This window comes from Anomaloglossus baeobatrachus, chromosome 5 (assembly GCF_048569485.1).
Source record: "Anomaloglossus baeobatrachus isolate aAnoBae1 chromosome 5, aAnoBae1.hap1, whole genome shotgun sequence".
In the NCBI taxonomy this organism is placed as follows: domain Eukaryota; kingdom Metazoa; phylum Chordata; class Amphibia; order Anura; family Aromobatidae; genus Anomaloglossus; species Anomaloglossus baeobatrachus.
Window position 1 is genome coordinate 241,726,077 of NC_134357.1, and position 26,382 is coordinate 241,752,458.

Sequence of the window (26,382 nt, forward strand, 5' to 3'; positions counted from 1 at the left end):
TTATACACTAAATTCGATAAGTGCCTCTTTGAATGAACTTCCCTTCCCTTCTTTGGCTACATAATCTACAGATTGTAAAATGCCCTACATGTAATGCATCATCATGGAATTTTGTCTGTGGCTACCGTCACACCAAAAACTGCAATAAAACATTGTTGTGGTCTTCTAGGCTGATTTGTTGATTTTTTGTTGAAATGCGTAAACTCTAGGGGGCAACCTATGCCATCCATGGAGTCACAGGCCTTAATGCTGTCAGTTTGAAAAGGACTGTATTTTTCAAGCAATGTATGGTTTGCATAACAACTATACTGGCAAACATGCTACCTGTTTCTTTCTACCTATGAGATAAGATCAGTTGGAACTACAAAGTGAAAGTGACAACTTAAGTCTTGTTCACATACTACATTTTGCCACACTTTTTTCAAGGGTACACAATGCTGCACTTTACAGTGCCACCAGAGTGAATGAGATTTTTTAAATCTCATACACATTTTGCTTATGATTTTGTTGAGGATTTATTATTATTATTATTATTATTATTATTTGTATTAATATTATTATTTATTATTATAGCGCCATTTATTCCATGGCGCTTTACATATGCAAGGGGTATACATTATAGGGACAAGTACAATAATCATAAACACTAAAAGGCAAAGACAGGTACAGGAGGAGAGAGGTCCCTGCCCGCGAGGGCTCACATTCTACAAAGGGATAGGTGATGATACAGTAGGTGAGGGTAGAGCTTGTCGTGCGGCGCTGTATCAGACTGAGGGTTACGGCAGGTTGTAGGCTTGTCAAAAGAGGTGGGTCTTCGGGTTCCTTTTGAAGCTTGTCAAGGTAGGCGAGAGTCTGATATGTTGTGGAAGAGCATTCCAGAGTATGGGGGAGGCACGGGAGAAATCTTGGATGCGATGGTGGGAAGAGGAGATGAGACGGGAGTAGAGAAAGAGTTCTTGTGAGGATCGAAGATTACGTGCAGGTAAGTACCGGGAGACTAGGTCACAGATGTAGGGAGGAGATAGGTTGTGGATGGCTTTGTAGGTCATGGTTAGGTTTTTGAACTGGAGTAGTTGGGCAATGAGAAGCCAGTGAAGGGATTGTCAAAGAGGAGAGGTCAGGGAGTAGCGGGGGGGACAGGTGGATTAGTCAGGCAACATAGTTTAGAATAGATAATAAGGGCATGTACTAGAATTTTTGCAGCTTCTTGGGAAAGGAATGTACGGATCTGTGAAATATTTTTGAGTTGGAGGCGGCAGGAGGTGAAGAGGGCTTGGATGTGTGACTTGAAAGAGAGATCAGAGTTTAGAGTTACTCCCAGGCAGTGAGCACGTGGGACTTGGGAAAGTGAGCAGCCATTGACATTGATGGATATGTCAAGTGGGGGGGTTGAGTGAGGAGGAGGAAAGACAATGAATTCTGTTCTGTCCATGTTCAGTTTTAGGAATCGAGCAGAGAAAAAGGATAAAATAGCAGACAGACATTGTGGGATTCTGGTTAGTACGGAGGTGATGTCAGGTCCAGAGAGGTAGATCTGCGTATCATCAACGTGATACTGGAAGCCGTGGGAATCTATGAGTTGTCCCAGGCCAAAGGTGTAGATGGAGAACAGAAGGGGTCCTAAACTGAACCTTGCGGGACACCGACAGATAGGGGGCGAGATGAGGAAGTAGTGTAAGAGTTTGAGACGCTGAAAGTTCGGTCGGTTAAGTATGAGGAGATCCAAGATAGTGCCAAGTCTGTGATGCCGAGAGATGAGAGAATCTCTAGTAGAAGGGAATGGTCAACTGTGTCAAAGGCAGAGGACAGGTCTAGGAGGAAGAGAACAGAGTAGTGTCGCTTGGCTTTGGCGGTTAGTAGGTCATTAGTGACTTTGGCTAGGGTAGTTTCAGTGGAATGATGCGGTCGGAAGCCAGATTGTAAACAAAGAGGGAGCAGGAAGAGAGGTGTGAGGACAGTTCAAGATGGACATGCTGTTCCAGTAGTTTTGAGGCATAGGGGAGAAGTGATATTGGGCGATAGTTTGACACAAAGGAAGGGTCAAGGGAGGGCTTTTTGAGGATGGGTGTAATGGAGGCATGTTTAAATCATGAAGGGAATACACCAGTTGTTAGTGATAGGATGAAGAGATGGGTTAGGGCTGGGATGAAGACTGTGGGGTGATTGGGAATGCGGTTAGATGGGAGTGGATCAAGCAGGCAGGTTGTGAGATGTGATCTTGAGAGTAGAGTGGAAAGATGATCTTCTGTCATGGTGGAGAAGCTGGATTTGGGGGAAGAAGGCTGAATAGTTGTGAGGAGGGGCTGTGGTAATTGTGGGCCAAAGCTTGCTCTGATGTTGTCAATCTTCTGCTTGAAGAAAGAGAAAAGTCTTTAGCTGAGATGAGAGGACAAGGAGGTGGTGCTGGGGGACAGAGAGGAGAGTTGAAAGTGTTGAATAGTTGTTTAGGGTTGTGAGAGGATATGAAAGATGAGAAGTAGGTTTGTTTTGCAGCAGTGAGTGCAGACTTGAAAGCGGTGAGGGCCTGTTTGTATGTAATGAAGTGCTCGTCGGAATGAGACCTCTTCCATCTGTGCTCAGCGAGTCTGGAAGCCCGTCTCAATTCTTTAGTCTGACTTGTGTGCCAGGGTTGCCTGTTGATTGTGTGGGTTTTGGTGTGTGTAAGAGGGGCAGCTGATTCGAGAGTTGCAGAGATGGTGGTGTATAAAGTGACAGCAGCATTTGCATTGTGCAAAGAAGCAATGTCTGCAAGAGGGAAAAGGGACTGAGAAAGTAAGTGTAAATCAAGGTGTTTGATATTTCTGCGAGGGTGGGAAAGTTTGTGGAGGAGGTTTGTGTGTTTGGAGAAGAGAGGGAAGAGAATGTGAGTAGATTGTGGTTACACAGGGGGAGAGGCGCGTTAGAGAGGTTAGATAGGGAACAGAGGCGGGTGAAGATGAGGTCCAGTGTGTGGCCATCTTTGTGAGTAGCTGCAGAGGACCGTTGGGTGAGGCCGTAGGAGAAAGTGAGTGTTAGAAGTTTAGAGACAGATGAGTGGGAGGTGTCAATGGGGATGTTGAAATCACCTATGATGATGGTGGGGATGTCGGTGGAAAGGAAATGTAGTACCCAGGTGGTGAAATGGTCAAAAAAGGCGGTGGCTGGCTCTGGATTTGAAGTATTGTGGGGTTTTTTTTCTTTTTCAAAACTGCAGCACTCGTGGTTTTTTGCAGTCTTTTTCACCTATTCAAATGAAAGGGAAAATTGCAAGGAAAAAAGTATTTTAAACAGTGTTTTTCTTTTGCAACGCTTGTTTTGGTGCAAAAAGTTCTGTTTCAAATACTCAACATGTGCACGTACCCTGGAAGGGTTTTCTGGTTTCGGAATAAGTCTGGTCCCCCAGCTGAGGTTTGTTTCTTAAATAAAAAAAAACAAAAAAAAAAACAAAAAACCTTCCCCAGAGTCCGGAGCTGCATCTCCACTGCTGCTCCCAGGGTCTGTCACTGTATGCATCGACAATGTCATGTCGACCGCTCTGCAGCAGATAACTGAGCTCAGGTGGACCCAAAGAGGGTGAGTAAAGCACAAAATTGTTTTTCTGAAATCGGAAAACCCCTTTAATGTATTTTTCAGGGATACTCTCCCACATGACGTTGGGTATGTTTTCATTGTCTTTCATTGCAGACACCAAACCGATGCCAAGTGAATACCGAGCATAGGCCCAATTCTAAATAATGGGACTTTTGCACGATACTCGTTGGCATACTTTTGCATTTGTCCACACCAGCAGGGTATACCTGGACAATCACTGTATTAGCTACTTATGTTTAAATTAAAGAGTTTTAAGAAAAACTAATAATGCTACCAAATTCACAGTATCTAAAAGTAAGAAAATTGTCAAGTTCATAGTGGGCGTCACTGTTTTTAAATGAGAGTTATGATGATAGGAACGTTTCCAATGTATCATATGTTTTAAATACATTTAGTTTTGGTGGAAACAGATATTTCAGATTTTTCTCTGGATTTATTTTTTTTTTATTTAAATTTAGCACTTGCTCCAATTGGTGCTGCACCACTCATTACTGGAAGTATTGCTTCTTCTTTTGTGCCCCTCCATTCCAAGGTAATGCTGACCCAAACTAAAAATCCAAATGTTCTCTTCCACCAGCTGGGCGTACAGCACAAAACTTTGCAGTGGCTGCAGACAAAGGGAACATTTCCTTCTTTATTGGGGAGGTAAAACTTTGGAACAGAGCAGCACAGAGGAAGTACAGAATCAGTGGGGCACCTCCAATTTAACAAGCTTTCTACTGTATTTCTTGACTTATATGAAACAACATACTGCTAGTACCTATAGTTCTCTTCACTGGCCCGGTTAGAAGCACAAAATAACATACAAATAATACTTCAATCTGTCACTTATACAAATGGCTTATAAAGTATGTCATACCAATGACATACTGAGTTACAGTATATGAAAACTGGTCTGAAAGTAAAATCAAAAGTTCGAGTTGAACATGAAAGAAACAGAGGTTAGCCTTTATAAAGTATTGGTAAGCAAAACATTTATCAGACATATTCAATAAATTGTATTAAAAGTATCACTAGGCGTTCCTATCTCAGTGTCCAATTGCAGCACAATATTACATTACTCCACCAAAATAAGTATATAAATATGGAACCATTATGGCTCAATAATAACTATCAGTGCATATGGAATATATAGAATTGTAACACCAATTATTGATCTTAGTATGGTTTGATACCAGCAGATTGGCTCTGTAAGAGACAGATCACAGGCATGTCCACAGTTTGATTCTGGGTTTGGGCGATGAACTCCCATTCGGTGTGTGCCAATTAGGAAGATTGGAAGCATAGCGCGTCTCGGCTGGAGCTGCGCTTAAAATACTGCTTCAATCTCAAATTCTGTTTAAAGTGATGTCACTGTGACAGAAAAATGTATGGACCAATTCAAGATCCTACGTGTTATAGAAAAATCGGTTTCCTTAGTCAGGGAATCCTTTGGTCCTCATTGTTTCTTTATACAGTTAACAGGAGTCCAATTTACTATCAGCTTGTTCTAATGGAAAGTAAATAATTCAATTTTGTTGTTCAGTCCTTCATGCATGAGAGTATCAGGTCAAAGATCCATGTACTTTCAATTCGGAACATTTTCACTCAATAATCACCCCTCCTCCAGTGTTTTAATTATCTGAATGTCTGTAGAAACAGACCCTGCAACAGATTCTCTTCCTATTTGGCACATACCGAATGGAAGTTACCTCCACCCAAACCCAGGATTAGATTGTGGACTGTGGATAAACCAGGGTTGCCAACTAGACCTTTTCTTTTTTCTGGACAGTGAATCAATATAGACACATTGATAAACCATAATAAATCATTATGACTCGCTGTCAAAATAAGGGTACTTTCACACTCGCGTTTTTTTCCTTCAGTCGCAATCCGCCGTTTTGGAAAACAGCGCAATTTGTTAACGGATTCCACTGCTTCCCATAGACTTGTATAGAATATGCATTGCGACTGATGGTCCTGCGTTGCATCCGCCAGCCGACGCTGCGTTGCATCCACCGGGCGGAAAGAACACAGCATGTAGGGTTTTTCTACGCTTCCCAGAGCGTAAAAAAAAACGCAAGGTGCTGGATTCTGTCGGCGTCCATCATTTTTATAATGGAAGCCTATGGTGGCGGAATCCGTCGGAATCCGTCATTTGACGGATTCCTTTGACGGATCCGTCTTTACACAACTGCGCATGCTCAGTTGAGTAATTGTTGAAAAAAAAGCTACAGCGGATTCCATTGTTTTGCAGGATCCGTCGCATCAGTTGTGCCACTATATGCAACGCATCCGTTACATCCGTCACACAACGCAATGCGATGGATGCCGCACAACGCAAGTGTGAAACTAGCCTTAATCTGTATAAGTTCCCTCAGCTTCAACAAAATCATGAACGCCTTAAATATTTTTACGGACAAGGCAAACAATGCCCTATTGATACCAACTTTACTGGATTTTCTGGACAGTTGGCAAACCTGGGACCTGTTTTTTACAGAATCGATGAGCTGGTTTGAAACCATAAAAAGGTCGCGAACTGGTATTACACTTCTATATAATTCATATGAGCCCATAGTTATCAGACGTAGGTAGAGCTTGACCAAAAGAAAGTCTATGTGAAGAAACTGGATGCAAAGTTTAGCTTATGTGAAGTCTTTTTCTCTACAACATTTTCCATGTGATCTCTGTATCTTCTCTGAAAAACGAGTTCAGTCTATTTGACTCGAGCCCATAAAGATGACGTATCACCTGGAAACAGAATTTTAGCCGGTGTGAAGTCTCTGATGATAAATAAGTTCGGATCTCTGAAGAAAACATTTTTCACATTCACAGTAAGGCAGTGGAAAGTCAACTGTGTGATTTGGAAGATGAGCCATAAGGCTGGCTTTTTTACTGAAACATTTCCCATAATTGAAGTTTAAATATGGCTTTTCTCGAGCATGGATTTTCTGATGTCTCTTCAAATGAGTTTTCTGTATGAAAGACTTCCCGCAACGAGGACAAACGTGAGGCTTCTCCCCTGTATGGATTTTCTGATGACGGACTAGCACCGATTTGTGACTGAAGCGTTTTCCACAGTCTGAACATGGATAGGGTTTCTCTCCTGTATGAAGTCTCTGATGATAAATTAGATCGGATTTCTGTACAAAACACTTATAGCAGTCAGAACATACAAAAGGTTTCTCTCCCGAGTGAATTTTTTGATGCCTGACCAGAACTGATTTATGAGTGAAACTTTTACCACAATCGGAACATGAATATGGTTTCTGTGTTGAGTGGGTCTTCAGATGCGAAGCTAGACTAACTTTTTTGCTAAAACATTTACCACATTCAGTGCAGGAAAACAGATGATTATCTCTATGAGGTATACCAAGAAAAAAGGGATCAGAAGATAGCTCTGAGCTGTGAAATGCTGGATATATAATTGACGAAATATCCTCTTCTGGGGAAACTATGTTGTCCATATCTTCTATTTCATAATCTTGAGGTAATATAAGATGTCCTTCCAAAGTATTCTGATGTGCCAGTCCATCTGCTGGGGTAATATAAATATTTGTCAATATGAACATTAAAAAAAAAAAAAGGTTTTCTGAAAAATATAAGCAGTCATCAAACATTTTCAAAGTTGGCTATAAACATGCTGACATACTTGATATGATATATAAGCATACTATGTTTGTTCACGTTGATAATTATATGTTAATAGGAGTCTATATTCCACAAATATTGCCAGTAATAGGTTATAACTATACTGGTGTAAAATATGTAAAATATGAGAAAATGAAAATGAAATGTAGGAATATTTTAACCCTTTCACCCTGAAACATATTTTCACCTTTATGACCTGGACAATTTTTTTCAATTCTGACCATTGTCACTTTATACAGTAATAACTCTACAATGGATCCCAGTGATTCTGAGATATTGTTCCTCATGTTAGTGGTGAAAATATCAGAAACACGGGGAAATTTTTTTCACTTTCAAACTTTGAATTTTTATGCCCTAAAACCAGAGTTATGTCACACAAATAGTTAATAAATAGCATTTAAGGCTACATGCGCACTCTGCATCTTTTTGTGTTCACAAACTGCAGCCAAAACTGCAACCATACTGCAGCCAAAACTGCACCTTGTCAGAGGGAGCCTGAAAATGTCACTAAAAATGCTTGTAAGCAGTGGCGTAACTAGAGTTTGATGGGCCCTGGTGCAAACTTTGGACCGGGGCCCCCCTCCATGTACACAACACTTAGGGTACGGGATAATGATGCTGACACTTGGCTTTTACCCACAGCACCCAGGTTTCCCATGATCTAAAATCCCTCTATCAGCACCCTGCTTTCCCATGTTCTGTCATACATCTTTCCCTCAGCACCCAGCTTTCCCATATCAGAGCATGGGAAAGCTGGGTGCTGAGAGATGTATAGCAGATCATGGGAAAGCTGGGTGCTGAGAGATGTATAGCAGAGCATGGGAAAGCTGGGTGCTGAGAGATGTATAGCAGAGCATGGGAAAGCTGGGTGCTGAGAGATGTATAGCAGAGCATGGGAAAGCTGGGTGCTGAGAGATGTATAGCAGAGCATGGGAAAGCTGGGTGCTGAGAGATGTATAGCAGAGCATGGGAAAGCTGGGTGCTGAGAGATGTATAGCAGAGCATGGGAAAGAGCCCTTTTCCCTCAGCACAAAACATTCCCATCCCATCCTTGTATCTTTTTCCTCCCTCATATATAGTTCTCCAAATACTATAATGGCCCCCACATAGCCTTCCATATAGTATAAAGGGTCCCATATAACCCTTTATATATTAGAATGCACCCCCATAGTCCTCCATGTATTATAATGCATTTCCCATAGTTCTCCATATTTTATACTGCACCACAGTCCCCCATGCTTTATAATGCACCCCCACAGACCATGTGTAAGGTAGCCTCCATAGTCCTCAATATATTATAATGTAGCCCCCATAGTCCTATATGTATTATAATGCAGCCCCATAGACCTCCATGTATAATGCGCTGCTATAGTCTATGTATAAGGTGTCCTTCATGTTTATTATGCAGTCCCATAGACCTCCATGTATCATGCAGCCAGCACCCCCAGGCCTCCATGTATTATGCAGCCAGTCCCACCAGGGCCTCCATGTATCATGCAGCCAGCACCCCCAGGCCTCCATGTATTATTCAGCCAGTCCCACCAGGGCCTCCATGTGTCATGCAGCCAGCCCCACCAGGTGTCACGCAGCCAGCCCCACCAGGGCCTCCATGTGTAATGCAGCCAGCTTCCCCCGGGCCTATATGTGTCATGCAGCCAGCCCCCCCAGGGAATCTATGCGTCATGCAGCCAGCCCCCCCAGGGCCTCTATGCGTCATGCAACCAGCCCCCCCCAGGGCCTCTATGTGTCATGCAGCCAGCTTCCCCAGGACCTCCATGTGTCATGCAGCCGGCCCCCCCAGGGCCTCCATGTGTCATGCAGCCAGCCCCCCAGGGCCTCCATGTGTCATGCAGCCATCCCCCCCAGGGCCTCCATGTGTCATGCAGCCAGCCCCCCCAGGGCCTCCATGTGTCATGCAGCCAGCCCCCCCAGGGCCTCCCTGTGTCATGCAGCCAGCCCCCAGGGCCTCCATGTGTCATGCAGCCAGCCCCCCCAGGGCCTCCATGTGTCATGCAGCCAGCCCCCCCAGGGCCTCCCTGTGTCATGCAGCCAGCCCCCAGGGCCTCCATGTGTCATGCAGCCAGCCCCCCCAGGGCCTCCATGTGTCATGCAGCCAGCCCCCAGGACCTCCATGTGTCATGCAGCCAGCCCCCCCAGGGCCTCCATGTGTCATGCAGCCTGCCCCCCCAGGGCCTCCATGTGTCATGCAGCCAGCCCCCCCAGGTGTCATGCAGCCAGCCCCCCCAGGGCCTCCATGTGTCATGCAGCCAGCCCCCCCAGGGCCTCCATGTGTCATGCAGCCAGCCCCCCAGGGCCTCCATGTGTCATGCAGTCAGCCCCCAGGGCTTCTATGTGTAATGCAGCCTGCCAGCCAGCCCCACCAGGGCCTCCATGTATCATGCAGGCAGCTTCCCCGGGCCTATATGTGTCATGCAGCCAGCAAAATAAAAAAACAAGTACCTCTCAGCTCCTTCTGACCCCTGCGACTGCGGTCGTTATGCCCCCATGTGTCATGCAGCCAGCCCCCCCAGGGCCTCCATGTGTCATGCAGCCATCCCCCCCCAGGTGTCATGCAGCCGGCCCCCCAGGGCCTCCATGTGTCATGCAGCCAGCCCCCCCCCCAGGGCCTCCATGTGTCATGCAGCCAGCCCCCCCAGGGCCTCCATGTGTCATGCAGCCAGCCCCCAGGGCTTCTATGTGTAATGCAGCCTGCCAGCCAGCCCCACCAGGGCCTCCATGTATCATGCAGGCAGCTTCCCCGGGCCTATATGTGTCATGCAGCCAGCAAAATAAAAAAACAAGTACCTCTCTTCTCCTTCTGACCACTGCGACTGCGGTAGTTATGCCCCTGCCCCCATATGTCACACACCCTGCTCCCTATACAGCCTGCACCCCCATATCACACACACACCCTGACCCACATATCTCACCCTGCCTGTACCCCAACTTACCCCTCTCAAACACTCTGAACCCCTTCACATGCTTCTGTCACAGTCTGCAGCCCTCATATCCCACTCACCCTGCAGCCCCCTTCCCCCTCATGTCCCCTCTTTTCTCATTACCACTCAAGTGTTTGAAGTATCTTCTGCTTTCTCCCCGGCATCCTGTGTCTCCTCCCACACAGTCACATGGGCGTGACGTCATCGCAGGTCCTGGTAGGGATGGTTTCCGTCTGCCGTGCAGGAGCACATATCCTCTGCGGCAGGTCAGGAACGCCTGGTGGCCTCTCCAGCTCAGGGGCCCCTCTGCCCCACTGCAGACACTGGGCCCCCCTGACTCACAGGCCGGCCCCCTAACGGTCGCGCAGTCGGCCACTACATAGTGGCACTACACATAGGGGCCCGGCAGCCGGCTCTGCAGAGCGGCTGCCGGGCCCCTATAACCCTGCGGGCCCGGTCGCAGTGGCGACCTCTGCGACCGTGATCGTTATGCCCCTGCTTGTAAGGCTACATGTGCATGCTGCATTTTTTGCTGCGTTTTTGCTGCGTTTTTTTTTGGTGCAGTTTTGTTGTCAGAACTTTCTGACATTTGACTTCCCAGCATAGTCTATGAGAAGTCAGATTTGCTATGCGCACATTGCAGTTTATTTGTCAGTGTTTTATTTGTCAAAAGTTTGAGACAAAAAAAATGCCGCATGTTCATTCTTCCTGCATTTTTGTCAACATTTGTCACAAAAACGCAGCAAAAACGCATGTTGTGAAAAATCGTTAGTGTATGCCATGTCACGTTTGGAGAGACCCTCATGTGGAAACACCCCACAAGTGACTCTATTTGAGAAACTAGACCCTTCAAGAAATTTATCTAGATGTGTGCTGAGAACCTTGAACCCCCAGGTGCTTAACAGAATTTTATAATGTTGGGCAGTGAAAATAAATAATGACATTTTTCCCACAAAAATGTTGCATTAGCCCTAATTCTTTTATTTTCACAAGGGCAACAGGAAAAAATGCATCATACAATTTGTTTTGCAATTTCTCCTGAGTACGCTGATAGCCCATATCTTGTGGAAAACTACAGTGTGGGCACACGGCAGGGCTTGAAAGGAAAGGAATACTGTTTGACTTTTAAAATACAAAATTGTCTTGATTCGATAGTGGATGCCATGTTATATTTGCAGAGCCCCTGATGTGCCTAAACAGTCCCCCACAAGTGACCCCATTTTGGAAACTAGAAAATGTTGCTTTAGCCCCAATTTTTTTATTTTCACAAGGGTAACAAGAAAAAATGTACCATACAATTTGTTGTGCAATTTGTCCTGAGTACGCAAGTATGCCATATGTGGTGAAAAACTACGCTTTGGGTCACAGCAGGGCTCACAGGGGAATGATGGCCATTTTGGCTGGAATAGATTGCGAACAGCATGTCAATTTTAAAGAGCCATGATATGCCATATCACCAGAAACCCCCAAAAGTGACCTCAATAATAGGGTAATTGGAGAAAATGAGTGATACAATTATTGCTAAATTTTTCCTAGTAAGCCAATATTTGGTTGAAAAACAACTTTTGAGGCACAGTACAAAGCTCAGAAGGGAAGGAGCGCCATATTGGACTAGATTTTGCTGGAATGGTTTGAGGGTGCCATGACACATTAGCAGAGCCCCTGAAGTACAAGTGCAGCAGAGCCTCCTTATAAGTGACCCTATTTTACAAACTACACCTCTCAAGTCATCTAGGGGTACAGCTATCATATTGACAACACAGGTGTGTACAAAATGTTATACCATTGTGCAGTGAAGAAAACTTACTTACATTTTTACCACAAAAATTTAGTTTTAGCCCCAGATTTTAAATTTTCAGACAAAGAAATGGGTAAAAATAGCATCACAACTTATCACACAATTTCTGCTGAACCTGGCAATACCCCATATGTGGCTGTACAGTATTGCTTAGACACACAACGAGATTCAGGAGGGAAGGAGTGCTATTTGACTTGTGGAGTACAATTTTTTTTACAATAGCTTGCGAATTCCATATACCATATTTTTCATTTTATAAGACGCACCCCAAATTTAGAGATAAAAAAGGTAGAAATAAAAAAAAATATGGGGTCCATTTTATAATCCGATGCTGTGTTACCGGGGAGGTGGGGCAGCAGCGGTGGTGGAGCGGGGTCACAGGAGGCAGGGGCTGGAGTACTGTGAGGCTGCAGGCAGTGCAGGGGGGGACCCAGATACTCACTGCGGGCTGCGGCTCTGTGCTGGGACAGCCAGCGCCACTCTATACTGATGCTCACTGTTTGCGGTGAGGTACTGGCCATTCTGAAGATGTCAGTGGTGTTGGCTTCAAAGAAATGGCGACCGCAGTCAGCACGTGCACAGATGAGAACTTGAGCCAAGAGCTCCATCTGCGCATGCGCCAACTCTGGGCGTCATTATTTGAAGCCTGCATTGCTGACATCTTCAGAATTGCCCATGCCTTACTGCCCACCGCACATAGGCGCACCAAGCGTCGCTGCCTGCCGCACTGAGCCTGTAATGCCCATACATTCTGCCCAGCTGGTGTTTCCGGAGAAACACAACCCATAAATTAAGCAGGCTCTCCTCACTAGAGATGAGCGAACCGGTCGCGGTTCGGCTAGAGTGGAACGGACGTCTCGTTCGAGTTCGGTTCGGCAAACCACTCGAACCGCATAGGAAACAATGGGAGGCAATCACAAACACATAAAAACACCTAGAAAACACCCTCAAAGGTGTCCAAAAGGTGACAAACAACTCACAACACAACACAAACACATGGGAAAGTGACAAGGACATATACTCATGCGAAAACAAAAGAGCTGGACAAGGAAAAAGAGGAGGAGACACAGATATAGGCATGGTATGCCCTTCTAAAATCATGTAACACACTGCAAGGTTACTCCAAGTGGAGTCTCCCTTTTTTCAAAAAATTGGGCCCCACACACACCCACCCCTTCAGTGGCAGCACTTGTGCCCCAGTTGTACACTTCACAGGTAGATTTGCATTAAGCACATTCAAAAATACGCCATCCTTAACCGTCCCCAGGATGACACCGGGGTAGGTAGCTAAGTCTTTCCTGATCCCAGCTCTGTTCATCTTGGCTCCTTTTAAAAAACACAGCAAGCAAGGGTTACTCCAAGCGGAATCTCCCTTTTTTCCAAAAATTGGGCCACACACACACACCCACCCCTTCAGTGGCAGCACTTGTGCCCCAGTTGTACACTTCACAGGTAGATTTGCATCAAGCACATTAAAAAATACACCATCCTTAACTGTCCCCAGGATGACACCGGGGTAGGTAGCTAAGTCTTTCCTGATCCCAGCTCTGTTCATCTTGGATCATTTTTAAAAACAAAGTAAGCAAGGGTTACTCCAAGCGGAGTCTCCCTTTTTTTTTCCAAAAATTGGGCCACACACACACCCACCCCTTCAGTGGCAGCACTTGTGCCCCAGTTGTACACTTCACAGGTAGATTTGCATCAAGCACATTAAAAAATATGCCATCCTTAACCATCCCCAGGATGACACCGGGGTAGGTAGCTAAGTCTTTCCTGATCCCAGCTCTGTTCATCTTGGATCATTTTTAAAAACAATGTAAGCAAGGGTTACTTCAAGCGGAGTCTCCCTTTTTTTCCAAAAATTGGGCCCCACACACACCCACCCCTTCAGTGACAGCACTTGTGCCCCAGTTGTACACTTCACAGGTAGATTTGCATCAAGCACATTCAAAAATACGCCACCCTTAATCGCCCCCAGGATGACACCGGGGTAGGTAGCTAAGTCTTTCCTGATCCCAGCTCTGTTCATCTTGGATCATTTTTAAAAACAATGTCAGCAAGGGTTACTCCAAGCGGAGTCTCCCTTTTTTCCAAAAATTGGGCCCCACACACACCCACCCCTTCAGTGGCAGCACTTGTGCCCCAGTTGTACACTTCACAGCTAGATTTGCATCAAGCACATTCAAAAATACGCCATCCTTAACCGTCCCCAGGATGACCCCGGGGTAGGTAGCAAAGTCTTTGCTGAACCATGACTTGTTCATCTTGGCTCCTTTTAAAAAACACAGCAAGCAAGGGTTACTCCAAGCGGAGTCTCCCTTTTTTCCAAAAATTGAGCCCCACACACACCCACCCCTTCAGTGGCAGCACTTGTGCCCCAGTTGTACACTTCACAGGTAGATTTGCATCAAGGACATTCAAAAATATGCCATCCTTAACCCTTCCCAGAATGACACCGGGGTAGGTAGCTAAGTCTTTCATGATCCCAGCTCTGTTCATCTTGGCTCCTTTTAAAAAAACACAGCAAGCAAGGGTTACTCCAAGCGGAGTCTCCTTTTTTTCCAAAAATTGGGCCACACAGACACCCCATCAGTGGCAGCACTTGTGCCCCAGTTGTACACTTCACAGCTAAATTTGCATCAAGCACATTCAAAATCCACAAGCATTTACTCTCCCCAGGATGACACAGGGGTAGTAAATTCCTTGTGGATCCATTACTTGTTCATTTTGATGAACATTAGTCTGTCCACATTGTCACTGGACAGACGCGTGCGCTTATCTGTCAGCACACACCCAGCAGCACTGAAGACATGTTCAGAGACAACGCTGGCAGCTGGACACGACAAAATCTCCAAGGCATAAGTGGAGAGCTCTAGCCATTTTTCAAGATTTGAAGCCCAAAATGAGCAAGGCTCCATTTGCAAAGTAATGGCATCGATGTTCATTTGGAGATACTCCTGTATCATCCTCTCCAGCCGTTGACTATGTGTCAGACTTGTTATCTCTGGTGGCCTTGCAAAGGATGGTGTAAAAAATTATGAAAAGATTCAATAAAATTGCTGTTACCAGCACCAGATACGGTGCTACTGGTACGGGTAGACTGTTGAAGATGACGAGACCGTCCCATGTTTGTCAAGTTACAACTGGGAGATTCACTCCCTGCACCACGGTTGTTTGGTGGAAAAGCCATGCTAAGATCGAGTAACAGCTTCTGCTGATACTCCTGCATACGTGCGTCCCTTTCTATGGCTGGAAATATGTCACAAAATTTGGACTTGTGTCGGGGATTTAATAGTGTGGCAAGCCAGTAGTCATCATCACTTCTAATTTTGACAATATGAGGGTCATGTTGGAGGTAGTGCAGCAAGAAGGCGCTCATGTGTCTTGCGCAGCCATGCGGACCAAGTCCACGCTGTGTTTGCGGCATAGAGGTGATAACCGTTCTTTCTTCCTCTGACATCTCCCCCCAACCTCTTTCAACAGAAATTTGACCAAGGTCTCCCTCATCCGCTGAGTCTTCCATGTCCATGGACAGTTCGTCCTCCATTTCTTCATGTTCTCCTGCACCTGCCTCAACATTTCGCCTGCTACTATGCGCCCTTGTTGATCCCTGTTCCCCATGGTCCCATGCCTGCTGCGTTGGTGATGATGAACGTCTGGACCTTGGTGATGTTGTTGTGTCTTGCGCATATGAATCCTCCTGTAGTTCCTCCCCTTCCTGTTGTCCCACCCCCTGACTCCGAATAGTGTTTAGCGTGTGCTCCAGCATGTAAATGACTGGAATTGTCATGCTGATAATGGCATTGTCAGCGCTAAACATATTCGTCGCCATGTCGAAACTGTGCAGAAGGGTGCATAGGTCCTTGATCTGAGACCACTCCATCAGGGTGATCTGCCCCACCTCTGCATCTCATTGGCCCAGGCTATACGTCATGATGTATTGCACCAGGGCTCGACGGTGCTGCCACAGTCGCTGTAACATGTGGAGAGTCGAATTCCAGCGTGTTGGCACATCGCATTTCAGGCGATGAACCGGCAGGCCGAAATACTTCTGGAGCGATGCAAGTCGTTCAGCAGCGGTGGTTGAACGGCGGAAGTGAGCAGACAGTTTTCGTGCCCTGTTCAGAAGGCCATCTAAACCGGGATAGTGTGTTAAAAATTGCTGGACAACAAGGTTCAACACGTGAGCCATACAAGGCACGTGTGTCACCTTGCCCAGGCGAAGGGCCGCACCCAGGTTTGCAGCATTGTCGCACACGGCCTTACCAGGCTGCAGGTTGAGTGGAGACAACCATTTATTAAACTCAGTCTCCAGAGCTGCCCACAACTCAGCCGCTGTGTGACTCTTATTTCCAAGACATTTCAAGCTAAAGACCGCCTGATGCCGTTGCGCTCTGCTGCCAGCATAGTAATGAGGGGTGCGTGATTCCTTCTGCGCAGTTAGAACGCTGGTGGCCTGACCAGGCAGGCTTGGGGCGAAGGTGGAGGACCCAGACGAGGTGGAGGAGGCAGAAGCAGTGGCGGAACTTGGACAGACAGAGGATTGACACACAAGTCGTGGGGACGGCAAGACTTGTGCAGCAGACCCTTCACCATCTATCACCATAGTTACCCAGTGCCCAGTCAGCGACATGTAACGTTTCTGTCCATGCTTACTGGTCCAAGTATCGGTGGTGAAATGCACCCGTTCACACACAGAGTTTCTCAAGGAAGTAGTGATGTTGTGTGCAACATGCTGGTGTAGCGCAGGCACACCTTTCTTAGAGAAGTAGTGGCGGTGGATGGTTCGCTCCGCTAGACCACATTGCAGCACGGTAAGCTTCCCACTGGGACATATGATATTTATTCATGTGATAATTCATGGAAGAAGTTGTCAAACTGCTGAGGTTTTGCCCTCTACTAACAGAATCACGACAAATTTTACATATCACATGATTTGGGCGATCTTTTTCTATCTCAAAAAAGGTCCAGGCTAGGCAAGGCTTAGAGGGCATGCGACCTGCTGAGCCCCCCCGACTAGTGCTCAGAGGCAGAGTGGTGGCTGAGGATGCAGTTGTAGACGTGCTACCAGTACTACTCCTCTGTCCAGGAAGGCGCAAGGTAACTTCGTCGTCAGTAGCATCCTCCTCCACCTCCTCTGTTGACCTCCTCGAGTGCCTGATTGTGGGTTGACAGTAGGTGGGATCTAGAACTTCCTCATCAAGCATTGTGTTTGCACTTCCCTCACCCTCAGACCGAGCCTCTTCCTGACGTGAACCAATATTTAAGTTGTCATCCCAATCTGGTATCTGCGTCTCATCGTCATCAGTATGTTCCTCATTGTCTATAACAACAGGTATTACAGTTTGTGAATAAGGGTCAACATTATGCTCAGAAACTTAGTCCTCACGGCCTGAATCAGAGTCACAAAAGTTCTGGGCATCACTGCAGACCATTTCCTGGTCTGTACTCACTGTAGCTTGGGAGCAGACATCTAATTCCCAGGCTATAGTGTGACTGAACAGCTCTGCAGACTCAGTCATCTCAGTTCCACCATACTGTGCAGGGCGGATGGAGACTTCAGAGCTGGGAGAAAGCAAGTGTGATTGGGATGACAACTCAGAGGACTGGTGTTTTTTGGATGCGGTAGTTGAGGTGGCGGAGAGGGCACTTGTTGGACAACTTGAGATCCATTCAAGTATTTTCTTTTTTTGGCCATCATCTACCTTTGTTCCAGTTGTTCGTGTTCTTAAAAAAGGGAGCACATCGGATTGTCCACGGTAAGTAGTAGACATCTTACTTTTGCTGGAAGATGGTCTATCTTCAGCAGATGTTAATGGAGCTTTCCCACCTTCCCCACGGACAAACCCTTTTTTTCCTTTTCCAACACGCCTCTTCCCCTTTCCACCAGCATCTGTCATTTTGCCACTCATTTTGATTGCGACAAGATTGTGCACTTAAAATGTAGTAGTAAAAATTGAGAGGTGGTGTAGTTTGCAGCGGTGGTCTATCTTTATTAACAGCAGAATAAACAACAATAACTATCCCTGACAATGCAACTACGGCCCTTAAACTGGCAGCATAGTTTGCTAGTATAATGGCTTAGTAACAATGAGTTTGAGTGTGCAATGCAGAGGTACTGCAAATAGATTTGCACCAGTGGGACACTAATGGAAGTCCAACAGCCACTTTTAGGATGCCACTAAGTTTACTCAGTGTTTGCTAGTATAATGGCTTAGTAACAATGAGTTTGAGTGTGCAATGCAGAGGTGCTGCAAATAGATTTGCACCAGTGGGACACTAATGGAAGTCCAACAGCCACTTTTAGGATGCCACTAAGTTTACTCAGTGTTTGCTAGTATAATGGCTTAGTAACAATGAGCTTGAGTGTGCAATGCAGAGGTTCTGCAAATAGATTTGCACTAGTGGGACACTAATGGAAGCCCAACAGCCACTTTTAGGATGCCACTAAGTTTACTCAGTGTTTGCAAGAATAATGGCTTAGTAACAATGAGCTTGAGTGGGCAAAGGGCAGGAGGGTACAGTGGCAGGGTTGTGGGTCAGTGTACAGGAAAGGAAGCCTCACTTTCTATCCCTCCTAATGGGGAAAGGCAGCGAGGAAGTCCCTGACCTTAGCTACACAGACGCTGTTATCTTCTGTAGCTGTTAAAATCTGTTTCCACGGACCTGACTGTCACCTATGGCTCTGAGCCTGCTGTTATTAGCCCTTACAAGGGCTAATAGAAACTTCTATCCCTATTCTGTATAGCGCTGTGTGTAGAGCGTACACAGCAGTATCGGAGACAGGAGCTACGCCAGCGGTGACTGACACCCAGACGCAGAAGAGATAATGGCGTCCGGACGGGCAGATACCCGTTTTTATAATGCAGTGACATGTGACATGGACATCCTATCACACATGCCGTTGCTTCTCTGGCTAAAAGTCCACTTAGCTGTGTGTGTGTCTGGGATTGGCTGACATGTTGGCACGCCCCACTACACGCGCGCGCTTAGGGAAGGAACACAAGGGAAAAAAAAAATGGCCATTATCCCAGCAACAGTGATCTGAATGCGCTGTTGCCGCCCAATATACGCTGAAATTTCAGAATAGTGTGAGTCACAGAGTGACTTACACTATTACAGTGGAAAGCCAGCTAGTAATTAGCTTGGCTTTTTGCTGCTAGAACCGTTCTCGAACGTAACTAGAACTATCGAGCTTTAGCAAAAAGCTCGAGTTCTAGTTCGATCTAGAACAGCCACCAAAATCACTCGAACCGCGAACTGGAGAACCACGAACCACGAACCGCGCTCAACTCTACTCCTCACAGAAATGCCACCGCTGGATTATAGGAAAAACTGATTCCAAGGTCACTCCATCTGCCTCATTAGAAGAAATTTTCTGTCAAGGGTTCCGTCTGAATCACGTATTGCACTCAGCGTAGAGCAAAGGATAAATGTGACCCAAGCCTTACGATAATCTTTGGGACTGAATAAATCAACAGCAGCTCAAAAAATGCTTTATATATTTTCACCGTGCAATATAAGTGATTAGGCAGCTTTATTCTTTGAGATAGTGTGATTACAGCAATACCAGATTTACAGTCCCTGACAGAAGTTCTGTCGCTTACCTATGTTCTGTAAATAAAAGCTTATAACCTGACTTTAAATTCATCCATTGATTTAATAAATTTCTCTTTTGAAAGCTGAAACCCTGCCAAATTTGGTTTAGGTTATGAAAATAAAGTTTCTGCAAAGCTGAAATATTGATCAGTTAATGAACACAGAAAGGTCAGATTTTGGCAAGACAAAAGATTTGTCGCCCACAGAAAGTAATGTGAAATTCAAACAAATAATTAACTTCTAATACAAAGATATATTGCATAACATTGGTGAATGAAGTTGTGGTGTTATTAGAGCCATATTTAATATTTTGTGTGACTTCCATGAGCTTGAAGGACTCCATCCATGCAGTTCAACAATGATTCATACAATTTATTGATGAAGTCATCAGGAATAGCAAAGAATGCAATCTTACATGCCTCTCAGAGTTCATCTAGATTCCTTGGTTTTGTCTTCCAAGCTTTCTCTTTCATCCTACCCCAAACATGCTCAATGATGTTCATGTCTGGTGACTGGGCTGGCCAGTCCTTGAGCACCTTGATCTTCTTTGCCAGGAGGAACTTTGTTGTAGAGATGGATGTATGAGATGGAGCACCATCCTGCTGCAGAATTTGACACCTTTTATGATTGGGAATGTAAGAGGTAGCTAATACTTCTTGATATTTTAGGCTATTGATATTGCCTTCCACCTTGAAAATGTTTTGCACACCCCCATACTGAATGTAACCCCAGACCATGATCTTTCCACCACCAAACATAACTGTTTTCTGGATCCATACGGGCTCCAGTAGGTCTCCTCCAGTATTTGCGGCAGCTGTGGTGTAATTCAACTGAAGATTCATCAGAGAAATCCACCTTCTACTACTTTTCCAGCGTCCATCTGTTTAGCAGGCTGTGGGACTTGGCAAATGCCACACGGTTTTTTAATTGCCTTTTGTTTAGTGCTGGCTTCTGGGCACTTATTTGACCATGGAGGCCATTTCGAGACAGAATCCTACAAACTGTTCTAGTTGACACAAGGCCTTGAGGTGACCAGGCCTTTTGGAGCTCTGCTGCAGTGGAAGAGGGGCTGGCTTTGGATTTTCTAACCAACAAACGTTCTTCCTGAGCAGTTGTCTTGCGGGGTCTGCCGGACCTGGGCTTGTCAAAAACATCTTCAGTCTCTTCAAATCTTTTTTGAATTCTTTGTACTTGACGCTGAGACAAATTAAAGGTGCCAACCACCTCTGCAGTTGATCTGGTCTTCAGCCACTTGATAATCAAGGCTTTGGTCGCAGGGTGGATTTTTGGCATGTTGTCACAGGTCAAGTTGCAGTTCAACTGAAGGTCTGGGGTGCTGGGTTTATTTTTATACACACCCACTAATTAACCGATCATTTAGTGAGCACAGGTGAGGATGTAAACTAGGATTGGGTGCATTATATGACAAGGCGACAAAACTTTTGTCTTGCCAAAATCTGACCTTTCTGTGTCCATTAAATGATCAATATTTCAGCTTTGCAGCAACTTTATTTTCATAACCTAAACCAAATTTGGGAGGGTTTCAGATTTCAAAAGAGTAATTTATAAAACCAATGGATGAATTTAAAGTCAGGTTATAAGCTTTTATTTACATAACATGGATAAGCGACAGAACTTGTCAGGGACTCTATATAGTTGTTTTTTATGTTTGGCAATGATCACACACTGAAAAATGTTTTGTTTTGTTTTTTTTCTACAAAAAAAGTTTTTGCATTGCCATATTTTGAGCGCTATAATTATTCAAGATTTCTGCTGACAGTTATGAGAGGGCTTGTTTTTTGCAGAATAAGTTGACGTTTTCATTGTTATCGTTTATGGGCACATAACATTTTTTGATAATTTCAAGGTAATTTCTTGATTGCATCTTTTTGGGAGGCAGAATGAACATGAAGCAGCAATTCAGGAATTGTTTTTTTTTTTTATGCCGTTCACTGTGTTATAAAAATAATAAGACAGCTTTATTCTTCAGGTTAGCCTGATTAGAGAGATACCACTTTTTTGTTGTTTATGTTTTGATGCTTTTACACAATAAAAACAATTTAATAGAAAAAAAGATTTGTTTTTGTATCGCTATATTCTGAGAGCTATAGTGGGTTTTTTATTTTTATGGAGCTGAATAGGAGTTCATTTTGTTGTGGGAAAGATTACGTTTCCAGCTATGCCATTTTTATTTACATCCAACTTTTTTTATTGCATTTTACTACATTTTTTACCACATTTTTTTCTTTACGATTTTCACTGAAGGAGTTAACTAGTGTCACAGTTTTATAGAGTGGGGCGTTCTGAATGTGGCAATACCATGTACTGTATATGTACTTTTTTTATTTGTTTTTCCATAAGTATATATATATTTTTACTTTTTTTATTTTGTGATTTTTTTTTTTTTATAAAAAAATATTTTTTACAATTTTTAAAAACTTTTTTACTTAGTCCCAGTGTAAGGAAGTGGACTGAGTGCTGTCTCATTCCTTCCCTTGAAGACATCAATCGAGTTATTTTATTGTTATCATGTAGTGTAATATAAATCGTGTCATGCATCTTGTAGATATTTCGATGTGTGCATTATATTGGAATGTAAGGGTACTTTCACACTTGCGTTAATTTCCTTCCGTCGCAATCCGCCCTTTTGGAAAACAGCGGAATCCGTTAACGGATTCCGCTGTTTCCCATAGACTTGTATGGATGACGGATTGTGCCAAAAGTACCTGCGTTGCTTCTGCTGGCCGACGCTGCGTTGCGTCCGCCGAGCGGAAGGAACGCAGCATGTAACGTTTTGTGAGCGGCGGAATCCTCTATTTTTCACTGCGCATGCTCATCATTTTTTTTTTTTTATCACAGAAACTTTATTTTGTCTCTCGGTGGCCAAACGTTCAGCTGAGCGCTCGGCAGCCGGCATGTGAGAGCGCTCAGCTGAGCGCCCGGCCGCCGGCATGTGAGAGCTCTCAGCTGAGCGCCCGGCAGCCGGCTATTGAGAGCTCTCAGCTGAGCGCCCGGCCGCCGGCTATTGAGAGCGATCAGCTGAGTACCCAGCCGCCGGCATGTGAGAGCTCTCAGCTGAGCGCCCGGCCACCGGCATGTGAGAGCGCTCTGCTTAGCGCCCGGCAGCCAGCATGTGAGAGCGATCAGCTGAGCGCCCGGCCACCGGCATGTGAGAGCTCTCAGCTGAGCGCCCGGCCGCCGGCATGTGAGAGCGCTCAGCTTAGCGCCCGGCAGCCGGCATGTGCAACGCATCCGTTGCATCCGTCACACAATGCAATGCAACAGATGCCGTTCAACGCAAGTGTGAAACTAGCCTAAGAGGTAATGTGATGTGACGCGACATGTTACAATGTTGTCAAGAGAGATGTTGTGCACTGTCCTGTTGAATTGTGCCCAGTAACAGACAATGAGCAGGGTCAGAGACAGTTAAAGCGTAATTGTCATTTTTATTTCCTAAATCAATAGTACACATGAAAACAAGCAATTTTGTAAAATATCAGACAAATTTGCTTCTTTAGAATTGATCAGTCATTGAGGTAAAATCTGTATTCATTGAAGACTTTTTTCCATTAGTGCGTTAGGAGATAGGAGATGTTACGGAGGAGGTTCTATGGAGATAGAAAGGGAGGAGGTGTGAAGCTCTGCCTCTAGCTCTTCCCTCTAGCTCCTCCCATCATCATAGAATCCCATCAGTAACAGCCGCTACTTCCTATCTCAGTAATGGGAAAGTGTTCACTGAATACAGATTTTACCTTAGAATTCAGAATTTTGATAATGACTGATCAACTCTGGTAGAGAATGAAGCAAATTTCTAATATATCTTATAAAACAAAGTTGATTATTTTCATGTGTACTATTTTTTATTAAATAAAAATTAAAACGACAGTTACGCTTAAGTGTTGGGACTTAAGAGGCCTATAAGTGGCCTTAAGTGGCCCATAATGGAGGGTTTATCTGATAGGGAAAGAGATGGTTCCTTCTTGAAAATTAGTGACGAGCTAGGGTGCGAGAGATAAGGATGGATAGTTTGTAGGTCACATACAGTGGCTGACTTGTGGCAGCAAAAAGGAGACTGGAGACGAGATAATGTAATCCCTGAGAGCTGACCTAGACACGATAACAATGCTGAGGCTAGAGACCAAGCTTCGAATGGAACAACCCCAGACAATAGGTTCCAGAGGACGGTACTCTAGTGGCCAGGCTCCTATCCATCAAGGTAACGGGTTAATGGATAAGTGACATGTGAAAAAAGTTAGCTACCCTGGCAGTTTCCCTCCAAGCGTCCGAGAGCACAAGATTCTGCTCTGGCAGTTGATGCTATCACTTACCCCCCTCCTCTATGCAAAGATAAGACATGGATATGGAAACGTCTGTGAGCACAAGGTTCTACTCTGGTCATAATGACAGAACCCTAGAACCACGCCTGTACTAGGAAACTGTATGTGGAGCCACTAAAAGGGAAAGTGACTGTAGCGTTAGGCTGGGTTGTGATGGGAATCACAGGAACAGTAAGATTGAAAGCAACCCAGTGGGAACTAAGGGGTACTTTGCACGTTGCGACATCGCTACTGCGATATCGTCGGGGTCAAATCGAAAGTGACGCACATCCGGCCCCCCTAACGACGTCGCAACGTGTAAAGCCTAGGAGAGAAGATGAACGAGCGTGAAACAGTCAAAAATTGGTGATATGTGTCACGTCGTTCATTTCCATAATTTCGCTGCAGTGACAGGTACGATGTTGTTCCTCGTTCCTGCGGCAGCACACATCGCTGTGTATGAAGCCACAGGAGCGAGGAACTTCTCCTTAACTGCGTCCCGCCTGCAATGAGGAAGGAAGGAGGTGGGCGGGATGTTTACGTCCTGCTCATCTACGCCCCTCCGCTTCTATTGGCCGCCTGCCGTGTGACGTTGCTGTGACGCCGCACGACCCCCCCCCCCCCCCGTAGGAAGGTGGCGGGTCGCCGGCCAGAGCGACGTCGCAGGGCAGGTAAGTGCGTGTGAAGCTGCCGTAGCGATAATGTTCGCTACGGCAGCTATCACAAGAGATTGCATCTGCGACGGGGGCGGGGACTATCGCGCTCGGCATCGCTAGCATCGGCTAGCGATGTCACAGTGTGCAAAGTACCCCTAAGAGTGTGTCTGAATATGTCTTGTACAATAAAAATGTACAGGAAGATATGTGCCCTCTATCTGATGTGAAAGTTGGTGCTCAAGATGAACTGTTGAGTAAAGTGCTGTCGTTTAAATAAATTGGTAGTCTCCATTTGGAAACGAGTCATCATTCGGTCCTGAGCAGCCGATGTCAGTGGCAATATGCAGCCTACATGGGTTCACAGCCTACAAGACACAAGTTCACACACCCAGTCAGGATCAGCTCTTTTCGTAGTGTGCCGGGAAGTCTGGAGTCTACACCAGGATGGGACATCAACTTCTGTGCCTAGATCAGTGATTGTCACAAAGGCAGGAAGCATGTCAGGTCCTGCTCAAGGAAGGACCTTACAGGCCCCGTAACTGGGTGACCCCCGTGGCCATTACTCAGCCTGGGGTCACCATGGAGACCACTGGCAAAATGCGATTGCATTCTTCAGTTGGGAATTTTATCTGGATGACAATTTTCAGAGATTTACATGTTATGCCCGGTGTAAGTGCTCACCATAGAGCGTAGGATAAATATCAGCCGTTTAGTACTGTGAAACAGAATGAACAAATCAACAGCAGTTGAAAAATTGGCTTTATTTATTTCTTATGTTACACACCGTGCGGTATAAGTGATTATGTGACATTATTTCTCTGGTCAGAACGATTACAATGATACTAGATTTATATAGGGTTTTTTAGGTTTGGCTGTCATGCTAAAAAACGTTTTTTTTTTTACAAAATAAAGGTTTTATGCATCACCAATTTTTGAAGGCTATAGCATTTTTATTTTTCTGCTGACAGACTCATGTGAGAGCTTTTTTTTTTGCAGGATGAGTTGGAGTTTTTATTGGTACCATTTTGCACCACGTAATGTTTTTTGATCGCTTTCTATTCCGCTTTTTGTGAGGCAGAATCAAGACGAAACAGCAATTCAGGAATTGTTTTTCTTTACGCCATTCACTATGTCGTAAAAGTGATAAGACAGCTTTATTCTTTGGGGCAGTACAAATAGAGCTATACCACATTTATATTTTTCTTTTATGTTTAGCCGCTTTTACATAATAAAAAACAATTTAGAAAAAAATAGCTTTTGCATTTTTGTATTTTCAGACCCATAGCTGTTTTTTTCTTTTCTGACAACTGAATGGCAGCTTGTTTTTTTTTGCGGGACAATATGTAGTTTTCATCAATACTATTTTTATTTACATGTGACTTTTTGATTGTGTTTTATTCCACATTTTTGTCAGCTTTATGATGAAAAGACATAGTTTTTGCTAGGTTTGTTTTTTTTATGGTTTTCACTTACAAGTAGTGATGGGCGATCCTGAACTGTAAAGTACGGAGTCTATTATACTTGATTCCTAGTGTCTTGCATGCACCCTGAACACTGACTTCTCAGGACAGTCTGTGTAACTGTTTTTGGGTTCGGCCACCCAGATAATTAAAAAAAGGAGAAAGAAAACAAGGAATAACGTAGGACCGTTATGCACACTGACCTTCCCTGCGGCTGTAACACAGCTTCCGGGTCAGCTCACTAACACTCAAACATATTCACTGCTTCCCCTGCTCACCATCAGTCCCAGTGCCTGTGACCGTGAACATGATCGCACACTGCAGCTTCAAGCAGAGACTGTACCATGTATATGTACATTGTAGCTGAGAGCGGTGATGTCACTGAGTTTATGTGCGGTCATAGGTGGGGTACTG

The 26,382-nt window shown here is 45.0% G+C and overlaps 1 protein-coding gene across 2 annotated transcripts in view; it reads right to left on the reverse strand.

Annotated features, from left to right (window-relative positions):
* Positions 1–3,641: 3,641 nt before the first annotated feature.
* The window catches only part of LOC142311130 (gastrula zinc finger protein XlCGF66.1-like), a 53,608-nt gene continuing 30,867 nt past the window's right edge, over positions 3,642–26,382 (reverse strand). Inside the window, exon 7 of one of the 2 annotated variants that reach the window (XM_075349270.1) lies at positions 3,642–7,084. In XM_075349270.1, coding sequence (XP_075205385.1) covers positions 6,315–7,084 — 770 coding nt within the window. In that variant the 3' untranslated portion in view covers positions 3,642–6,314. Of the gene's footprint in view, positions 7,088–26,382 lie in introns of both variants that reach the window. The other variant, XM_075349269.1, reaches the window with a different exon arrangement.